A 21,238-nucleotide genomic window follows, 5' to 3' on the forward strand; every position below is an offset into this window, starting at 1 on the left:
GCTAAAAACTGCTCTCTGCCTCCCTTGACCCATTTGTTACGTGGACCTGTGGACATTTTTTTTTGTGTTGCCCACCCCTGTTAGATTACTTTTTTTTGTCATCCAATGGATAAGACTAAAGATCCTGTATCCTGTACTGTACAACTAAGAAAATATGTTTTTTTACTTACACGTAAAATCTATTTTTGGAGTACAGTGCAGGAAAAGGATCCCTCTCCCTCTGTTCTTTATGATTTCCCTATTGCTTTCTAAAAATCAAGTCTAGTTAGGAATGGAAAGCGTAATATAGGGAATGTCTCTATTATATTCTTTTTTTAGCCAGTGTCTAGTCACCTGAAGATAGCTGCATTTTACCCAGGGTTAGAAACTAAAGATGCTGCATCCTGCACTGTACTCCAAGAATCTGAATTTACCAGTGGGTCAAAAATCCTATTTTTTTTTTTTTTATCTAAAACAGGTACTCACAGACATTTCCTTGGTCTAGTTAGATTCAATTAAAGTTTAAATGCTCTTTTTACTTCTATCAACACTATCAAAATATTGTATACGTACTAAATATGTAACTTAATATGTATACATAATAAGTAAAATAGTAAAATCATAACTGCAAAAATAAAAAAAAGCAAAAAACATTTGAATATTTATAGTGTTTGCATACTGATCCATACATGTGTGGATCTCTCTCTCTCTCTATATCCCTCTCTCCATACTATATATATTTTAAACCTTTGTGGGTGTGTGTATTTATTTATATATATTTGCTCTATATGGCTGGCTGCCATACTGAGCCAGCTTTAATACTGCCAGGTAAGATGAACAAATTATGTGTCTGGCTCCCATCATCTGTATGGGCAGCAGCATGTAAGCAAAAAGAATGTAGCAATTATATTTAGTCATTTGGATTTTATAATAAATATAGAATAGCATAAAAAAAGTGTATAAAAACATGTTTAAGGTGCAGGAATGTAAATTAGTCTGGTATGTGAAACCTTCAGTAGTTGCTAATGAAGACTGCTTATCATGGAAAAATGATGGGATTCAGATTGCAGTAAAATCTTAATAGCTATTAGCTCACAATGCGTTTCAATCCAAAAAACAAGATCTATTACTGCCAATATATTATCTGTTGCGCATCAAATATTGTATATTTAAAGTTAATCTATGTTAGCATAGGGTGATTATTACTTCATCTGCGTGTTATACCCAGTGTATGTTGCAGCCTGTCTGTAAATTTGATAGAACGTGGCAATTGCTGATCATAACTGCTTAAGGGGAAAATAGAGCTTGATGCCCAGTGTACAAAGAAAAACTGCCAATCATGAGGTATAGCTATAAATAATACATGTAGCATATGAATTCTAATAGGTTATCTAATTTGTAACAGCTTTATCTTTATTCACTAAACATAGAAAAAGTCCTGAATGATCTGGATAGCTAATATTTACAGAATTTCTTTAGAAAATGAATATATCTGGAGAATGTAGAACTTTAGTAACTGAAGTCCATAGTTTCAGCAAAGTTTCTGTATTAGGAGTTCTTTTGAATTCCTCCTGCATGGAATAGAAGTGTGATTTTACCTTCAGCTAAGTCACTATAATAATTAAAGACAGTCTCAGCAAGCAGCACATGTAATATTTACATACTATCTTTACTCAAAAGTGTTACTAAACCCAGGACCCTGCATTGACTATATCTGGTCTCCCACAGTACATAGAACATGAAAATGCAATTATTTTAGTAAATACAAACTGCTAAATACCTTTTCTCTTCAGCAGTATATAGCAGTCTTGTAATTTCTATCAGTTCCTAGTAAAGCTTGTAGGAGGATTTTTCAAACTGCACTGAGCTGTCCTATCAGGAGCCCTGACCCTCTGTCTGGACAATGCTGATTGGCCCTGTGCTGATCACATGCACTCTCCCAAGAAAAAAAAAAAACTCTCTAGCAATACACACCAAACTGAGCATGTGCAGCCTGACTCCAAAGGACATGTTCTGGAGTCAGTGGAAGAAGAGGAGCATCTGTGCATACAAGATCAAACAGTCTTTTTACAAAATGCAGAGGATTAACCCCTTAGGTTCCACATGAGTATAACAAGCATGCTTTACTGCATATACACACTGATTTTACTGTTGTGGGTTTAGTAACACTTTAAATTGTTTAGGCTGTCAAGGTGCTAATGGTAAAATGTGCCCCTCTATTGAAATTGAAATCTTGAAAAAAGTTGTGTCATGGGTACAACACTCTGCTGCTTCACGCAAATCACAGTGTCACATGCCTTCCCAAAAATAGCCGTCTGTGTTGATTCACATTGCCCAGGAATATTACACTGTTTTACAAAAAAGTATCTTTAACCAGTTCCCATCCAGCCAATAGCAGATTGACAGCCAGGTGGGGTCTCTCCCATTCTGAGCGAACGTCATATAACATGCTTCAGGATGCACTGCTAATGCGTGCCCCTGGGGGGCCGCAGCAGGGCGATCGGGGATGGGCTGTGTCCCCAGGACACAGCCCATCCCCGATCAGGTAAATCGGCTATTTACCACGATTGGCTGTATCCAATCATAGCCGGTCACAACAGTAAATACACAGCGGTAACTCGCTGTTCTCGGCTTTCTTCTCCTCACACACCAATTGTGTGAGGAGGAGAACCAAAGGTCCTTGAGTGAACTGCTTCTGTGTTATCTACACACACATTACTGTGCACCACACCCCCCTCCCCCAAATAAAGAGAACCTTCAGTGATCTGTCACACAACCCATCAGTGGATTTGTCACACAGCCCATCAGTGGATTTGTCACACAGCCCATCAGTGGATTTGTCACACAGCCCATCAGTGGATCTGTCACACAACCCATTAGTGGATCTGTCACACAGTCCTCAGTGGATCTGTCACACAGCCCATCAGTGGATCTGTCACACAGTCTATCAGTGGGTCTGTCAGGACAACACCTTAGTGCCGCCATCAGTAGATTTGTCACACAGCCCATCAGTGGATCTGTCAGAACAACCCCTTACTGCCGCCATCAGTGGATCTGTCATACAGTCCATTAGTGCTGCCATCAGTGGATCTGTCATACAGTCTATTAGTGCTGCCGTCAGTGGATCTGTCACACACCCACATCAGTGGATCTGTCAGAGCAGCCCATTAGTGCCACCATCAGTGAATCTGTCAGTGCAGCCTATCAGTGGAGCTGTCAGCACAGCCCATTAGTGCAGCCTTATCAGTGTCACCCATGACCGAGCCAACTTCACTGCTGCTCATCAGCAGCGTACCCATCGCAGCTTCACATCAGCTGCCATGTCCAAAAGATATTTTACATCTGAGGAGGCATATACAATCCTTTCGTCAGATGATGAGAGCAGCGGGGAGCTCTCACCATCTGATTCTGATTCGAAATACAAGCAAGTAGAGAGTAGTAGCCCTGCAGCACCATATACAGTATCTCACAAAAGTGAGTATACCCATCACATTTTTGTAAATATTTTATTATATCTTTTCATGTGACAACACTGAAGAAATGACATTTTGCTACAATGTAAAGTAGTGACTGTGCAGCTTGTATAACAGTGTAAATTTGCTGTCCCCTCAAAATAACTCAACACACAGCCATTAATGTCTAAACCACTGGCAACAAAAGTGAGTACACTCCTAAGTGAAAATGTCCAAATTGGGCCCAAAGTGTCAATATTTTTTGTGGCCACCATTATTTTCCAGCACTGCCTTTACCCTCTTTGACATGGAGTTCACCAGAGCTTCACAGGTTGCCACTAGAGTCCTCTTCCACTCCTCCATGATGACATAACGGAGCTGGTGGGTGTTAGAGACCTTGCGCTCCTCCACCTTCTATTTGAGGATGTCCCACAGATGCTCAATAGGGTTTAGGTCTGGAGACATGCTTGGCCAGTCCATCCCCTTTACCCTTAGCTTCTTTAGCAAGGCAGTGGTCGTCTTGGAGGTGTGTTTGGGGTCATTATTATGTTGGAATAGTGCCCTGCGGCCCACTCTCTGAAGGGAGGGGTTCATGCTTTGGTTCCATATGTCACAATACATGTTGGCATTCATGGTTCTCTCAATGAACTGTAGCTCCCCAGTGGTGGCAGCACTCATGCAGCCCCAGACCATGACACTCCCACCACCATGCTTGACTGTAGGCAAGACACACTTTTCTTTGTACTCCTCAAGTGGTTGCCGCCACACATGCTTGCCACCATCTGAATCAAATAAGTTTATCCACGTCTCATCAGACCACAGGACATGGTTCGAGTAATCCATGTCCTTAGTTTGCTTGTCTTGAGAAAACTGTTTTTGGGCTTTCTTGTGCATCATCTTTAGAAGTGGCTTCCTTCTGGGACGACAGCCATGCAGGCCTATTTGATGCAACGTGTGGCGTATGGTCTGAGCACTGACAGGCTGACCCCCCACCCCTTCAACCTCTGCAACAATGCTGGCAGCACTCATATGTCTATTTTCCAAAGACAACCTCTGGATATGATGCTGAGCACGTGCACTCAACTTCTTTGGTCAACCATGGCGAGGCCTGTTCTGAGTGGAACTTGTTTTGTTAAACCGCTGTATGGTCTTGGCCAACGTGCTGCAGCTCAGTTTCAGGGTCTTGCCTATCTTCTTATAGCCTAGGCCATCTTTATGTAGAGCAACAATTCTTTTTTTCTTGTTCTCAGAGAGTTCTTTGCCATGAGGTGCCATGTTGAATTTCCAGTGACCAGTATGGGAGAGTGAGAGTGTTAACACCCAATTTAACACACCTGCTCCCCATTCACACCTGAGACTTTGTAACAATAACGAGTCACGTGTTACTGGAGAGGGAAAATGGCTCATTGGACCCAATTTGGACAAGTGTGCTCACTTTTGTTTCCAGCTGTTTGGACATTAATGGCTGCATGTTGCATTATTTTGAGGGGACAGCAAATTTACACTGTTGTACAAGCTGTACATTCACTACTTTACATTGTAGCAAACTGTAATTTCTTCAGTGTTGTCACATGAAAAGATATAATAAAATATTTACAAAAATGTGAGGGGTGTACTTTTGAGAGATACTGTACCTTAACAACGCTAGAATCCAGGAGAAAAGGCCCAGTACCAGTACTGGAATAAGGCACCGGGCCCAAGCCTAACACTTTATGGATGCCTCTAGGTTAGTTACAATCCCCCCCTTTCACCACACAGTCAGGTGTGCAGCCCAACACTGAAAATGTTTTTCCCTCAAAATTTGCTGCAGTACAGTGGACCAAACAAATATTTTTGCAGAGCAATTTATTGCCACCAACCTCAATTCTTTCTATGTCCGTATGTTTTTTTGGTGACGTCTCACAGTGGAGGAGTTAAAATTGTTTTTGGGCCTTTTTAATATGGAGCTTACAAAGAAAAGTGAAGTGCATGCCTACTGGTCCACCAAACCCATCCATCACATGCCAATTTATTCTGCTGTCATATCCAGGACACTCTATGATGATCATGCGCTTCTTGTATTTCAAAGACAATTCACAGTGCCCTCCCCGAGATCATCACGCAACCATGATAAATTATATAAAATACGCCCACTAATAAAATCTTTTTCCAAGTGATTTGCAGAAATTTATGTCCCAGATCCAAACATTTGTTTTGACGAATCCCTTGTCTACCTTACTGGCTGGCTGCAATTCAAACAGTATATTACCAGTAGGAGGACCAGGTACAGATTAAAACTCAACAAACTATGTGAAAGAGCCACAGGATATCTGCATGCCCTCCACGTGTACAAAGGCAAAGACTCCCAACTCCTGCCCCCTGAGTGCCCAACGTACATTGGAACCAGCAAGAAAATTTTGTGGGACCTGGCATGCCACTGTTAAAAAAAGGCTACCATAGCTACCTCAACAATTATTATACTATTCTGCCCCTTCTCTGTCACCTGTACTGTGAAAAAACCTTGGCCTGTGGTACCACCAGAAAAACCAGAAAGCGTCTCCCACAAAGCTTAATGACAACAAGGCTACAAAGGGGGGAATCAGCAAGTCTGAGGAATGAGGAATTGTTGGGCATGAAGTGGAGGGATAAGAGATGTCTATGTCCTGTTCACCATCCACAATGACACCTTGGTGGAGATTCCCGGAAGATACGGTGCCATCGTAAATCCTGAATCCGTGATTATAATCTATTCATGGGGGGGTGGATTTAAATGACCAGATACTACAGCCCTATTTACCAATTAGAAAGTCCCTATACTGGTATAAAAAAGTTTGTTTACCTTTTTCATATGGACATGTATAATGCGTACGTCACCTGTCAAAAGTCAAGAGAAAGACCCAGCACCATCCTCAAATTTATTGAAGAAACTGTCACTGTCCTAATCTACCAGCAAGGAACCATCCCCCCCCCCCGGGAAGCATTCACTCGGATTGAGTCTTCTTCATGAACAACATTTTCCTGGAAACATGCCCCCCACAGAATCAGGAAGAAAGAAGATGCCAAAAGAAATGTGTATGCAGCAGAGGAGGAATTAGATGGGACACAAGTTATCATTTCCCCCAATGTCCCTCCCAACCTGGCCTATGCATCATATAATGATTAGGAGGTTAACACACATCCCTAACATATTAGTTCCTCTTATTTTTAACAGCCTGCCATTTCCCCATTTCAAATACTTGTGCAGATTATTTGCCTGCTACCTTGATTGACCATGTTTTCTCTGGGTTTTGTAATTCTCGAAACAGGGTCTGGAGACCAGAGGCTTCAAAGAGATTTGGATGGGAGAAGCCTCTACCCCATTTCCCCATTCTTTCCTGACTGAGGTCCATAGCTTGATGTTCCTGCCTGCTGCCTTGACCAATACTTTGGTTGTGCTGACCCAGGACTTTATGGACCATCATGTTTCTCCCTGCTGCCTGGACGATTCCTTTTGCTGCTGCTGACCACATCCCTGCCTGCTACCTGGACCAATGCTTTGGTGGTGCTGACAGTATCTCTGCCTGTTGCCTGTACTGAATATTGACAGTATTCCTGCCTGCTGCCTGGACAATTCCTGACCATGTCCCTGGACTGATGCTCTCCTCTGTGGACCACTGCACTACTAAAACCACAGATAAACTTTTGTTTACCCTTTGCTCAGCAGAATGTATTTTGGGGTGTAATTGGTATGTACATGTTATGTGTTAGAAATATAAAGGTTCCTCAAAAATGCAATAGGTTGTCAGGAAACGATATGTGTAATTTATGTACCTAGAACAACTGAAGGTGCTACTTGGATGTTGGGGCTCTGTATGTGGCCAGGCTGTGTAAAAGTCTCACACATGTGGTTTCACCATGCTCAGGAGTAGCAGAATTTATTTTGGGGTGTAATTTTTGGTATGTACATGTTATGTGTTAGAAATATCTTATAAATTGAAAACTTTGTGTAAAAAAAAAAAAAAAAAAAGTATTTCCACATTTTCCAAAAACTTGTGGAAAAAAATCACATGTTCAAAAGACTCACAATGCCTCATAAAATATACATTGGGGTATTTGCTTTCTAAAATGGGGTCATTTTGTGGATGTTTCCATTGTCCTTGTGCTCAAACGACTTCAAAAGTGTAATAGGTAGTCAGGAATAGAGATGGGTCGAATACCCCCTGGTTCGGTTCACGCCAGAACTCTCAAACATCGCAAAAGTTTAGACCCGAACGACAAACCCCATTGAGGTCTATGGGACCCGAATGTGAAAAATCAAAAGTCCCCATTTTGAAGACTTCTATTCAAGTTATTGGCCATAAAGAGGGTATGGGGGCCCGGCTATTGCCCTGGGGGACATGTATCAATGCAAAAAAAACATTTAAGACAGATTTTTTTTAAAGGAGCAGTGATTTTAATGATGCTTAAAGTGAAACAATAAAAATGAAAAACTCCTTTAAATATAGTGCCTGGGGGTCCCCTGAGTCTGCCTGAAATGTTATGCTTCTGTACCATGTATAGAACCTGCTGCAGCAAAACTGACATTTATAAAGAAAAAAAAATTACATTTAAATTGATTTTGCCTGCAAACTTTCTTTATTTTGTAAACGATGACTTGGGAAGCCAGTCTGTATGACGAGGCCACAATCTAGTGCACTCGGAACAATATTAAAGATTTTTGGATAAATTCACACAGCTGTGGAAAAATTGGTCTTTGGATGTTGGTGGTGCCTTGTAGAGGTGCTTTTGATGAAAGCAAGAATTGGCCTTGATGTAAACAAATTAAATTTGATGCCCCTGTCACACAGTTGTGGAAAATTTGGGCTTTGGGTGTTGATGGTGCCTTCACACTGTAACCCTATAGAGGTACTCTTGATGAAAGCAAGAATTGGCCTTGCTGTAAAAATGTTTTATTTTACTTTAGTCCGTGAGGTGCATGGATTTTTTGGTTTATGTATTTTCTTATTTTATGACACTTTATGGATTAACCTGACTTAATATTTGTTTGTATGTATTATAATAAAAAAATTTAATAAAAATTTGATTGAAAAAAAAAAGTTTAATTTTTTACCCCTGCCAAATAGCTGCGGAAAAACTGGTCTTCAGTGTTGTTGGTGCCTTCACCCCGTAACCTTCTAGAGGTACTCTTGATGAAAGCAAGAATTGACCTTGCTGTAAAAAAATTAGATTTAATGCCCCTGTCACACAGTTGCAGAACAATTGGTCTTTGGGTATTGCTATGTACATGCTATGTGTTAGAAATATCTTATAAATTCATTGTGTTAAAAAAAAATACATTTTAATTTTCTTTGCACATTTTCCAAAAATGTGTGAAAAAAAAGGCATGCTCAAAAGACTCATAATGCTTCATAGAATATACGTTAGGGTGTTTGCTTTCCAAAATTGGGTCATTTTGTGGGAAGTTCTATTGTCCTGGTGCTCCAGAGCCTTTAAAAGTGTGTTAGGTAGTCAGGAAATTAAATGTGTAATTTATACTCCTAGAATGCCCGGAGGTGCTTCTTGGATGTTGGGCCTCTGTATGTTGCCAGACTGTGAAAAAGTCTCACATGTGGTATCTCCATACTCAGGACGAGTAGAAGAATGTGTTTTGGGGTGTAATTGCAAGTATTCCTATGCCGTGTGTGAGAAATAACTTGGTAATATAACAATTTTGTGTAAAAAAAAATAATAATAATAATTTCTTCATTTTCCCAAGACTTGTGGGAAAAAATTACAACTTCAAAAAACTCACTATGCCTCTTACTAAATACCTTGGGCTGTCTACTTTCCAAAAAGGGGTAATTTGGTGGGTATTTGTACTGTCCTGACATTTCAAGGCCTTAAGAAATTAGATAGACAGTCAGTACATAAGGATTGATCAATTTTCAATGATATGTAGAATAGCTTGTAGACGCTATAACGTTCACACAGACAAAATAATATCCACCAATTTGGGTTATTTTTACCAAGGATATGTAGCCGTATAAATGTTGTCCCAAGTTTATGAAGAAAAACTACTTATTTGCAATTTTATAATAGAAACTAAAAAAAAAGTTGTTTTTTTCAAAATGTTTGCTCTTTGTTCACTTATATTGCAAAAAATGAAAAAAAAACCCAGTGGTGATAAAATACCATTAAAAAAAGCTCTATTTGTGTGAAAAAAATAAATAAAAATGTAGTTTGGGTAAAGTGTAGCATGACTACTCGCACATTCAAAGTCTGAAAGCATTGAAAGCTGAAAATTGGTCTGGTCAGGAAAGGGGTAAAGGTTCCCTGTACTGAAGTGGTTAAAAAATACCAGCCAGCAACAATTAGGAAATATTCCCTGTGAAAACACAAAGACAGCATGTCAACTAGGAGTATAGAAGCATTCAAAAAACTCTTAGATGTGTTTACTAGTGAACACAATGTACAGGGATATGGTAATGGTTATAGACCTACAGTGCCTTGAAAAAGTATTCATACCCATTAAAATTTTCCACATTTTGTCATGTTACAATCAAAAACGTAAATGTATTTTATTGGGATATTATGTGATAGACCAACACAAAGTGGCACATAATTGTGAAGTGGAAGGAAAATGATAAATGATTTTCCAATTTTTTACAAATAAATATCTGAAAAGTGTTGCATGCATTTATATTCAACCCCCTTTACTCTGATACCCCTAACTAAAATCTAGTGGAACCAATTGCCTTCAGAAGTCACCTAATTAGTAAATAGAGTCTACCTTTGTGTAATTTAATCTCAGTATAAATACAGCTGTTCTGTGAAGCCCTCAGAGATTTGTTAGGGAACCTTAGTGAACTGAACAAACAGCATTATGAAGGCCAAGGAACACACCAGGCAGGTCGGGGATAAAGTTGTGAAGAAGTTTAAAGCAGGGTTAGGTTTAAAAAAAATCTCAAAACTTTGAACATCTCATGGAGCACTGTTCAATCCATCATCCGAAAATGGAAAGAGTATGGCATAACTGCAAATCTATCAAGACATGGCCATCCACCTAAAATGACAGGCTAGACAAGGAGAACATTAATATGAGAAGTAGCCAAGAGGCCCATGGTAACTCTGGAGGAGCTGCAGAGATCCACAGCTCAGGTGGGAGAATCTGTCCACAGGACAACTATTAGTTGTGCACTCCACAAATCTGGCCTTTCTGGAAGAGCGCCAAGAAGAAAGCCATTGTTGAAAGACAGCCACAAGAAGTCCCATTTGCAGTTTGCGAAAAGCCATGTGGGGGACACAGCAAACATGTGGAAGACAGAGCTCTGGACAGATGAGACCAAAATTTTACTTTTTTGGCCTAAAAGCTATGTGTGGTGGGAAACTAACATTGCACATCACCCTGAACACACCATCCCCACGTGAATCTTGGTGGTGGCAGAATCATGTTGTGGGGCTGCTTTTCTTCAGCAGGGACAGGGAAGCTATTTAGAGTTGATGGGAAGATGGATGGAGCCAAATACAGGGTAATCTTAGAAGAAAACCTGTTAGAGTCTGCAAAAGAATTGAGACTGGGGAGGAGATTCACCTTCCAGCAGGAAAACAGCCCTAAATATACAGCCAGAGCTACAATGGAATGGTTTAGATCAAAGCATATTCATGCGTTAGAATGGCCCAGTCAAAGTCCAGACTTAAATCCAATTGAGAATATGTGGCAGGACTTGAAAATTGCTGTTCACAGACACTCTCCATCCAAACTGACAGAGCTTGAGCTATTTTGCAAAGAAGATTGGGCAAAAATGTCACTCTCTAGATGTGCAAAGCTGGTAAAGACATCCCCAAAAAAGACTTACAGCTGTAATTGCAGCAAAAGTTGGTTCTACAAAGTATTGACACCCAGCCTCACCCTGTGCAGAAATTCTCCAGCGTATGACACAGCATTTTAAGTGCAAGCAGACAGAACTATTGTCACTGGAGGAAATTAAAGGGGTTGTAAACTCTCTTTAAAAAAAAAACAAACAAACATATCATACTTGCCTCCACAGTGCAGTTCGTTTTGCACAGAGTGGCCCCTATCCTTGTCTTCTGGGGTCCCCCATTGGCGCTCGTGGCTTCTCCCCACATCGGGAAACCCCCAAAGAGAAGCGCTCTCCCTGGGGGTTACCATGCTGGCATGCTCCCGAGTCTAGCATTTGCGTCCATAGACACAAAATGCAGGACTCGGCCCCGCCCCCTGCCACCCGCATCATTTGATTTGATTGACAGCAGCAGGAGCCAATGGCTGTACTGTTATCAATCTATCCAATCAAAAGTTGAGAACCCCAGCCAGAGAGGGTGTGCACGCCTTGGCATGGGAACGAACGGGCTCAGGTGAGTAAAACGGCGGGGCTGGTCAGTGACAGAAGTTTTTTCACCTTAATGCATAGGATGCATTAAGGTGAAAAAACACAAGGGTTTCCACCCCCTTTAACACTGGGGTTAACCAGTTACACACATGGCAGCCACCATCACATGTTTTAACAGACAAAAACACACCATTCACAACATCTGGTGTTGCAATTTTGACCGTTAAGAAAAGTCTTAAGAAAGACATTTGCTGCCATGCCCAGACAGGAATGTAGCAGGAGTTTTTAAATAAAGTTGCCCTCACAAAGGCAATAATTCTTTAATTCCTGATAAGAGTATTTAGAGATATAGCTTTAAAGAGGACCTTAAGTCCACCTCTCAGATGACTCTATACCCCCCCCCCCCGGCTCTGACTGAGCAGATGTGCTGAAGGGGCTTTACCTAGTCTTCAGGTTCTGGCATAATTCTTTAGCACATCTGCACATTAACAGGTCATTTCTTGCCCATGTGCAAAGACAGCAAAGGTTTGGGACTTCCCTTACTAGACATACAGTGCCTTGCAAAAGTATTCCCCCCCTGGCATATTTCGTGTTTTGTTGCCTCACAACTTGGAATTAACATGGATTGTTTGAGGATTTGCATCATTTCATTTACAGAACATGCCCACAACTTTGAAGATTTTTTTTTTATTGTGAAGCAAACAACAAATAGGACAAAATAACAGAGAAAGTTAATGTGCATAACTATTCACCCCCCTAAAGTCAATACTTTGTAGAGCCACCTTTTGCAGCTATCACAGCTCTAAGTCGCTTTGGATAAGTATCTATGAGCTGAGCTTGCCACATCTTACCACTGGGATTTTTGCCCATTCCTCCTTGCAAAACTGCTCTAGCTCCTTCAAGTTGGATGGTTTGCACTTGTGAACAGCAATCTTTAAGTCTAACCACAGATTTTCTATTGTATTGAGGTCTGAGCTTTGACTAGGCCATTCAAAGACATTTACATGTTTCCCCTTAAACCACTCAAGTGTTGCTTTAGCAGTGTGTTTGGGGTCATTGCCCTGCTGGAAGGTGAATCTCCGTCCTAGCCTCAAATCACACACAGAGTGGTACAGGTTTTGCTCAAGAATATCCCTGTATTTAGCACTATCCATCTTTCCCACAACTCTGACCAGTTTCCCAGTCCCAACTGTTGAAAAACATCCCAGCAGTATGATGCTCCCACCACCCTGTTTCATGGGGATGGTGTTCTTTGGGTGATGTGATGTGTTGGGTTTGCGCCAGACATAGCATTTTCTTTGATGGCCAAAAAGTTCAATTTTAGTCTCATCAGACAAGAGCACCTTCCTCCATACATTTTGGGAGTCTCCGACATGCCTTTTCACAAACTGCAAACGTGCCATTTTGTTTTTTGCTGGAAGTAATGACTTTCTTCTGGCCACACTGCCATAAAGTCCAACTCTATGGTTATAATAGATTTGTTGGTGCGCCTAGGAATCATCAAAGATTTGGATATTTTTTTATAACCTCACCCTGACTTGTACTTCTCAACAACATTGTCCCTTACTTGTTTGGAGAGTTCCTTGGTCTTCATGGCAGTGTTTGGTTAGTGGTGCCTCTTGTTTAGGTGTTGCAGCCTCTGGAGCCTTTCAAAAAGGTGTGTATATGTAATGACAGATCATGTGACACTTAGATTGCACACAGGTGGACATCATTTCACTAATTATGTGACTTCTGAAGGTAATTGGTTGCACCAGAGCTTTTTATGGGCTTCATAACAAAGGGGGTGAATACATACGCACAAGCCAATTATTATTTTTTTATTTCTGAAAAATACTTTTATGTATATATTTTTCTAATTTTACTTCACCAACTTAGACTATTGTGTTCTGATCTATCACATATAATTCAGATTAAAAAAAAAAACATTGAACTAAAGGCTGTAATGTAACAAAATAGGTAAAAAGCCAAGGGGGGGGGGTGAATACTTTTGCAAGGCACTGTAATTGGAACAAAACTGTGCATTATAGTAAGGAAGAGAAACTCTTCCTACTCTAGGTGTATTAATAATCAAGATCATTTCTACCCCCCAGCTTCCCATTTGATCTTATAAAGATTCAAACTTGCTAAGGTTTTATTCTCTTATCTGACATTTATTGAAAAAGTAAACACGCCTAAAATACTTTTAAATTAAGTTAGCTCAATTCACTTATTAATTTCAACTGTGGATATATGTATTATAGGAAGATATTGCTTTTCTTGCTCCATCAGTCTTACCCATAATGTATAAGATAAATTATATGTTGGTGTCAAAAAGGTGAAGCTGAATTGGCGGTTCCCCAGGTCATTTGAAACTATTCCTAACTAAAGTTCAAGTTTGAATAGTTTCTAATAATTGTTTTCAATTAAAGGTGAAAGACACCCATAAAATAACTGAACAAAATGAGTACTTATGTAATCTCTGTGACTCATTCTAAGAATTTGTTCATTGTAGCAATGAGCAATCTCTAAACATTGTCAGAAAAAGCTATCCTTACCTATCATTGTTTATTGATGGGAGAATGATGGGTGACTAGTATTTCTATAAATATTCACTTTTTTTGTTTGGGTCTCTGCTGCATGTATCTCTGTAACAGGTTCAGCTTTATTTTTATTTTAAATGAGACTCATGCATGTTTACTTTAGAATATTTTGTCTAAACTAAAACAATATTCTGTTGACTATTCCTATAAAAAATGTTCAAGAGAATAAAAAGGAAAATGTAAGTTGATCGTGACCAATCAGTTTCTTTTTTTTTCTTTTTAGAGAACAGTTTTAATATAAATCGTCATTATAGGCAAAGTCTCACTTTTTTACATATGTAATGAAAACCATTATTTAAAAAAATTTGACTTGGAAAACAAAAATTAGAAAAGAACATTGGAACCATTTGCACTTAATTTTTTTTTTAATGCATATTATTATTGATATATGTAGATGTGAAAGTATCTTTAGCTCAGTAATTTAGGTTTGTTATAACAACGGGGCTTTGAGGCACATGCAATTAGATTATGGTTTTTAGTATTATTTATAGTTCCTTTATTGTACTGTCTGTTAAAACTACATAAACCTTCTAACATGAACCACGTAAAAAGGCACAGAATATTTTACATCTAAACATTTCACAATAAAGTCCTTTAAAATAGTATTTCACTGCCAGATGATTTAAGTTATAAAGGTAACTAGACATCCTGGAGCAGGGTACTGTGCCATGTAGAGTAGGTTATGTTTGCAGGGGGCTGCATAAATATGTCACAGATAATAACAATGAAATTACCCTTTTTTGAGCTTTTTTACAAGTTCTTAAACTTTCAAAAAAGTGTTAAAATAAACATTGTTCATTTGAACTGATCACATACAATCTGCACACATTTTACCCTTAATGTAATGTGGTAAAGCTTAGCTGGAGTGCTGGATGGAATGCTGACACAGCAAAAGTATAAAACTATTTGTTATAATGAGCACTCTTTGTTATAACTATTGCTTCAGTGTTATTTAGGAAGCAATCATACAAATATGTAAGCAGGTCTCATAAAATAAAACATTTTATTATGCTGTTTTAACTAGTAAATTAATCTAATTAAAACCTGGAAACAGTAATCTGCAAAGATTTGAATTTTCTAATAAGTGGTTGCCTGCAACCATGCATTTGAGAATTGGGACCTTGTTCTTCATTCAGGCTTCACTTTTTGTCTCCGTCTTTTAAAGAATATTATTGTAAAAAATATAAAATTAGCTTCAGACTTGTCCACATTTTTAAGTGATATAACTAATAATAATACACTTTCTTTTATATAGTGTTTTTAAATGTACTTTCTCCAAGTTTTTTATACAAAAAAGCAATACACAAGGAAAGGAACAAAAAAGTAATAGATGAAGGCTTGTCTAAATCTGACCACACACTAGAACTCAGTAGTTGGTCCTGTTGGTTGCCTCCCACCAAACTTCCCTTAAAAAAATTGAAGGAGCCAGTTGGAAACTCAGATGCCTCTGCTGTTTGGGTATTTTGACAGCTGGTAGTGCTGGATAATGGGAAGAGGCTCTTTCCACCATAGAGTGTAGCTGGGTTTAAGAAATAGACAATAGAATAATATTGCCACTAAATGCAACACATTCAAGTTAATCGTGCCTGCCGCAACCGCCCTGCAACAGCGTGCTATGCATACATTGAGATGATGTGGCCTTTTGAGTATTAAAACAGACAGTGAGGAGGCAGGATATTTGTCTCCTATCTACTTTTCAACCACCTTCCTAAATGCAATCCCCTGCAATGAGGGCTACCGCATGTCTGAATGAGCCATTAAGGTAGCTAGCATTAATACTCAACCCCAGATTCTTCAATTTGAGGTTAAACCCAAGAACATTGCTATTAACAAATAGAGTTAGAGGACTGATTTCAGTTTTGTCAGAATTTAGTGGAAGTGAATTTTGAGTCATCCTTGTTTTTATGTCACAGATACAGTTGGATAGGAGAGAAACAGCCACATTAGAATATGATTTAGCATGGATGTGTATCTGATTATCATATGATCTTAACAGCTGACCAACTGGAAACGTGTACATTATAAAAAGTCAGGGGTAGAACCCTAAAGGTATTCCTTTAGGGTTCTACCCCTGACCTTTTATAATGTACACGTTTCCATACTTGTACCAATTTCAGACTGGAATCCACCAAGAATGACAAAGTGATAGTGACCAGTAAGATAACACATAATTCATTTCAAATATATTTCTGAATCTCCAAATGTGGTTTAAATGTATAAGAGTGTAAATGCTGGCAGGCACCAGCCGAATATCAGCCGGTATTGGCCGGTTCAACAGAAACCGTCCGACATTTGACCAGTGTGTACAGTAGCCTGTACAACAGAAGCTGGCCGAATGGGCATATTTGAAAACCAATCAATCAGCATCTGATCAGTGCTTGCAGCCAATGGCTACGAGTGTAGACCAGTATGTTCTGGCTGGCGGGCGGTCCCCCTATCAAAACACAATATCGCAGTGGGGAGATCAATGTACTAACATCACATAATTAGTACAGCAAGCTCCTAAGTTTTTTTTCCACCCTGCTAGGTTGAAGGAAAAAACCTACCTGTCTATATCAGACTTTGGAGATCATGGTCTACAGTATCAAAGGCAGAACTGAGGTAGAGGCAGAACTGAGATCAAGAAGAAAAAGAAAAGCCAAAATCAGAAGTTAATAAAAGGTCATTAGTGACTTTAGTGATCAAGACAATTGCTGAGCTCTGCAGTTGTTGAAAACCATATTAGAGGGGTTTAAACAGATTATATACAGTCAGATGGCTATGTAATTGAGATATGACAGCACATTCTAGAATTTTATCAAGGAAAGGTACATTAGATATAAGTTGTTTAAAGTTGTTTTGTCCAGAGCCATGTATTTTTTATTAGTACTGGGGTGATAGCTTGGTTTTGAGGATTAATGGTACAACACCAGTGCTCATTATAACATGTATAATATGAGAGTGCCAAAAGAACTAAAGCAAGATTTAAAAAATTGGGGGGAGGGAAGGGGAGTGAATGTAAGTATGCTGGTGAAAGATTTCATATTAGAGACTAATTTAATGAGAGATACAGAGTCAATTAAAGAGAAGTGGAATAGATATGGGAAAAACGTGCTGTGAGAAAAAATATATGTGGGAGAAACATGTGCTGTGGGAAAAATGTGGTGTCTGATGTCGATCATGGAAAGGAAATCATGTAAGAATGTATTAGGCTGGGATCACATATGTGCGGCCACAGGTTTGTGCCTGGGGTCCGGTGGGTGTCTGTTCACCAGTTCAGGTGCAATTCAGGTCCGAATTTTTGCATGAATTCATGCCTGAACTGGACCCAAACACACACAGGACCCTTTTGCAATTGGCTTCACAGCCGCCCCAGACCTGTGTATATCGGCACCATTGAGAGCCCGTCACACTTGCATGTCATGCGAATTGGATGCGGAGAAATCCACATCCAATTTGCATATATGTGAACCCAGCCTAACAGAGCAGTGTTGAGGCTAGTAATGTGGGGGGATAGTGAGGGTTTTAAAAAATCTAATGAAGAAAATGTTAACTAGTGTTCTAAGACTTTGTCAATGGTGTGGAAAAAATAGCTGGATCTAGCAGACTCGATTTTACCCTATATTCACACAAATAATCTTTAATCAAATTATAAGAAGGAGAAGAACAAGGGAAGGAGAATTCATGTTCGAGTTTTTAGAGGGGCAAAGCTGTCAAAGAAAGTTGAAACTGTACAATTTAGAAAATGTATTTTGTTACTGAGGTGATCAGAAGAGGAGTTCCATGATATGGAGGAAATAACAGAATTTTCCAGTTTGAGCTGATCAGCTGAAGCCCAGTTGTGGTAATTTACAGAGCGAGGCCGGGAGGGGTTATAAACTTAAAATTTCACACTGGAAAGAAAAGTTAGGTGGTCAGAGAGTGCTAGGTCAAGGTAAGAGATGGAGGACAAAAAATCATTTGTAATGATAAGGTTCAGGGTGTGTCCTTTGTTACGTGGGGGGGTGCAAATAAAATGAGATAGCCCAAAAAAACTGACAGCCCAGGTCAGAGCCGCTGTACTAACCATGTAAGGTTAGTTCAGTGATCTCCCCCACTGAGCTGCTGTGTTCTGATAGTGGGACAGCCCTCCCGCTAGAACACTCCGATTAGCACTCTCCATTGGCTGAGGGTGCTGATCGGAAGTTGGTCTGATGCTGGTTTTCCAGCATGCATATCCAACAGAAGCTGGTTCAAAGACCTACATACACTCAGGCTTAAGGTCACACTTTTTTTTTTTTAACTAGGCTAGGTTGTCTCCCGTCATTTGGCCTGGGTGTAGCCGGGTTTAGCTAAACTGGAAGACTTTGATTCAATAGGGCTGATTTACTAAAGGCAAATAGACTGTTCAGGGGTAAGGGGTAAAGTAGAGGTGAACCTCAGCTGACTCTAATCATGGGCAAGTGAAAATGCTGGGGGTTTATTTTGCACACAATTGGGTAATTTTTGAAATTGAAATTTCACCACATTCACTATGGTTTAGGGAAAATGTTAACATCCTATTTGCCTTGGTAAATCAAAAACAGTGTGCATTTTGAAGTCCCCATATATAACAATTCTCTTGAAACTAAGGCATAAAAATAAAAGTAGGTCAGCAAATCTTCCTAAGAAGGCTTTGCAAGGCTTTGGAGGTCAGTGAACAGTAGCAATAATAGAAGAGTTAAACAGAGATGGCAAAAAAAGGTCTGGTTTCAGTTAAGCAGAGAGAGCCCAACTTTTTCCCTGCAATAAAGTCCAATAATAAATTTGAAATTAGTCTGAGGCTTGGCAGCTAAATGCACTAGCATTTCCTCATGACAGGAAGATGGTGCAGACATAGAATATGTAGAAGAGAGGTTTGATACAAAGTAAACCAGGCCCTAATTAAACAAGGAGTAAAGAGTCAGTTACAACCAGCAATGCATTTTTCAGCAGATGTACACTGCCAGAATCAACTCTTAAATACTTCCAATGAACATGTCTTCTATAGACAGTAGTTCTAAATACATCATACTATACATGCATACCCCACTTGTAGCGTCCCTGGCGGTTTTCCCAAGTGTGGCTCGGGGTTAAAATTCAGGACCATTAGCGGTAACCCCGAGCCACACTCGGGATTACATTGCAGGATCCTGGTGTGGCTTTACTTACCTTGTCCCCGGGATCCTGCGATGTCCCCCGCAGTGTCCGTGGGCTCCGTCCTCTGCCCGAAGCCTCTCCGTGCCAGGCTCCATTCCCTGCGAGCTTCACGACGCACAGGGGCGGAGCCTGGTGGCAAATTAAAAAAAAGTAAAAAATCATGACACATACAGTACTGTAATCTTACAGATTACAGTACTGTATGAAATTATTTCACATCCCTTTTGTCCCCAGTGCTTTGGCCCATGCCCTGCATGCAGTTTTATGTGATATATACTGTTCTTTCTGCCCGGAAACTAGAGATTGTCCATAGCAACCAAAAAGTGTCCCTTTACATCAAAAGTGGCTTTAGACCAGCTAGAAAACAGCGATAGTAAATTAGAACACTTGCAGAATTGAGCAATAGTGAATCGTGGGGAAATTTATTTTATTACTATTTATTTTTATTTTTTTTAATTATTTATTTTTATTTATTATATTATAATTTATGTTTTTGTGTTTCAAACTTTATCATATCCGGGATATCTACTAGACTCTTGTTTGGACAGATTTAAGTGTGTTATTGTTAAGAATTACAGACCTACAATATAAAACGCCAAATTTCCATGCAAAATAATTGTACCGCTTTCAGCACCTAAAATCCGAAATAATCATACCGCCAGGGAGGTTAAGTAGACAATGGGGTTTATTTACTAAAGCTGGAAAGTGCAAAATCAGGCTCCCTTCTGCATAGAAACCAATGAGCTTCTAACCCCAGCTTGTTCAATTAAGCTTTGGTAATAAAACTTGGAAGCTCATTGGTTTACATGCAGAAATGAGCCTGATTTTGCACTTTCCAGCTTTAGTAAATAAACCCCATTGTGTACTTAAAAGTGGGGTATGCCTGTATATTGCAGTAGAAGTAGAACCTTGATTGTGGAATTGTGATAAGGTGAGTACAGCTGAACTCTTGGAACTTAAAGCAGTGATGTAATAAATTGACAGTGACAGTCCTCCGGTATTTGTACATGTAGAAAGCTATATCAACGTTGTCATATATTATGAAGTAATATACTTGTCTTTTACAGGTTTCACTTGGCCTTCTGCATGCACAAGCCACGCATATCTTGTGGCCACCTAAACGATGGCAAAGATTGAATCCATTTCTACCTGAAGAACGCAAACCAATCCACACTGACAATGATTGAATTCTGCTAAATGATCCTGAGTGCAATTTATATATTTAATACTCATTACTGAGTGCAAATTATGTAATTGTTTAATTTCACACTGTCAATGTTGTAGCATATCAAAGTTCAAAAACAACTCATTTTGTTAATTTGAAATAATTTTTGTTTTTCATACTGATCTTTTCAGTTTAGTATCCTATATTAAATGTAGAAAATCTTAATCATATGAATTGGCCTCCTGTGTCTATTAATTTGAACAGTTTACAAATGCAGTATCAATGCTAAAGTGGCTTTTTCATATGCATGACATAACACTAATCTTGATATACACACACGTCTTAAAGCATGCCTACAGACCTTCCAACACTGTACATTCAGGCTGATTAAACATGTAAACTAATGTTTCGATTGAAGCAATGGTATGTTTGAAAACTAATTTAGAGGTGGCCAATAAACAATATGGATCAACCTTCTCTTCTAGAACTAGGTATTCACGTTCTGCACAGGGGTAAATCTGAGTAACTGAGTGTATAAAACAGATAAATGGTAAAAGTAAACATCATTTGACTGATGTAAAAATAAATAGTTGCAGCACTAAATACATTTTAGCATCTAAAAAGATATACCATTAATCA

General features: G+C 39.3%; 1 protein-coding gene across 4 annotated transcripts in view; it reads left to right on the top strand.

The window, feature by feature from the left end:
* The window catches only part of IMMP2L (inner mitochondrial membrane peptidase subunit 2), a 1,808,057-nt gene extending 1,787,228 nt beyond the window's left edge, over positions 1-20,829 (top strand). For all 4 annotated transcript variants that reach the window (XM_073619898.1, XM_073619901.1, XM_073619902.1 and 1 more), the window contains one exon: positions 20,502-20,829. In XM_073619898.1, the coding sequence (XP_073475999.1) occupies positions 20,502-20,621 (120 nt within the window). In that variant the 3' untranslated portion in view covers positions 20,622-20,829. The remainder of the gene's footprint in view (positions 1-20,501) is intronic.
* The last annotated feature ends 409 nt before the right edge of the window (positions 20,830-21,238 follow it).

This window comes from Aquarana catesbeiana, linkage group LG03 (genome assembly GCF_042186555.1).
Source record: "Aquarana catesbeiana isolate 2022-GZ linkage group LG03, ASM4218655v1, whole genome shotgun sequence".
NCBI lineage: Eukaryota > Metazoa > Chordata > Amphibia > Anura > Ranidae > Aquarana > Aquarana catesbeiana.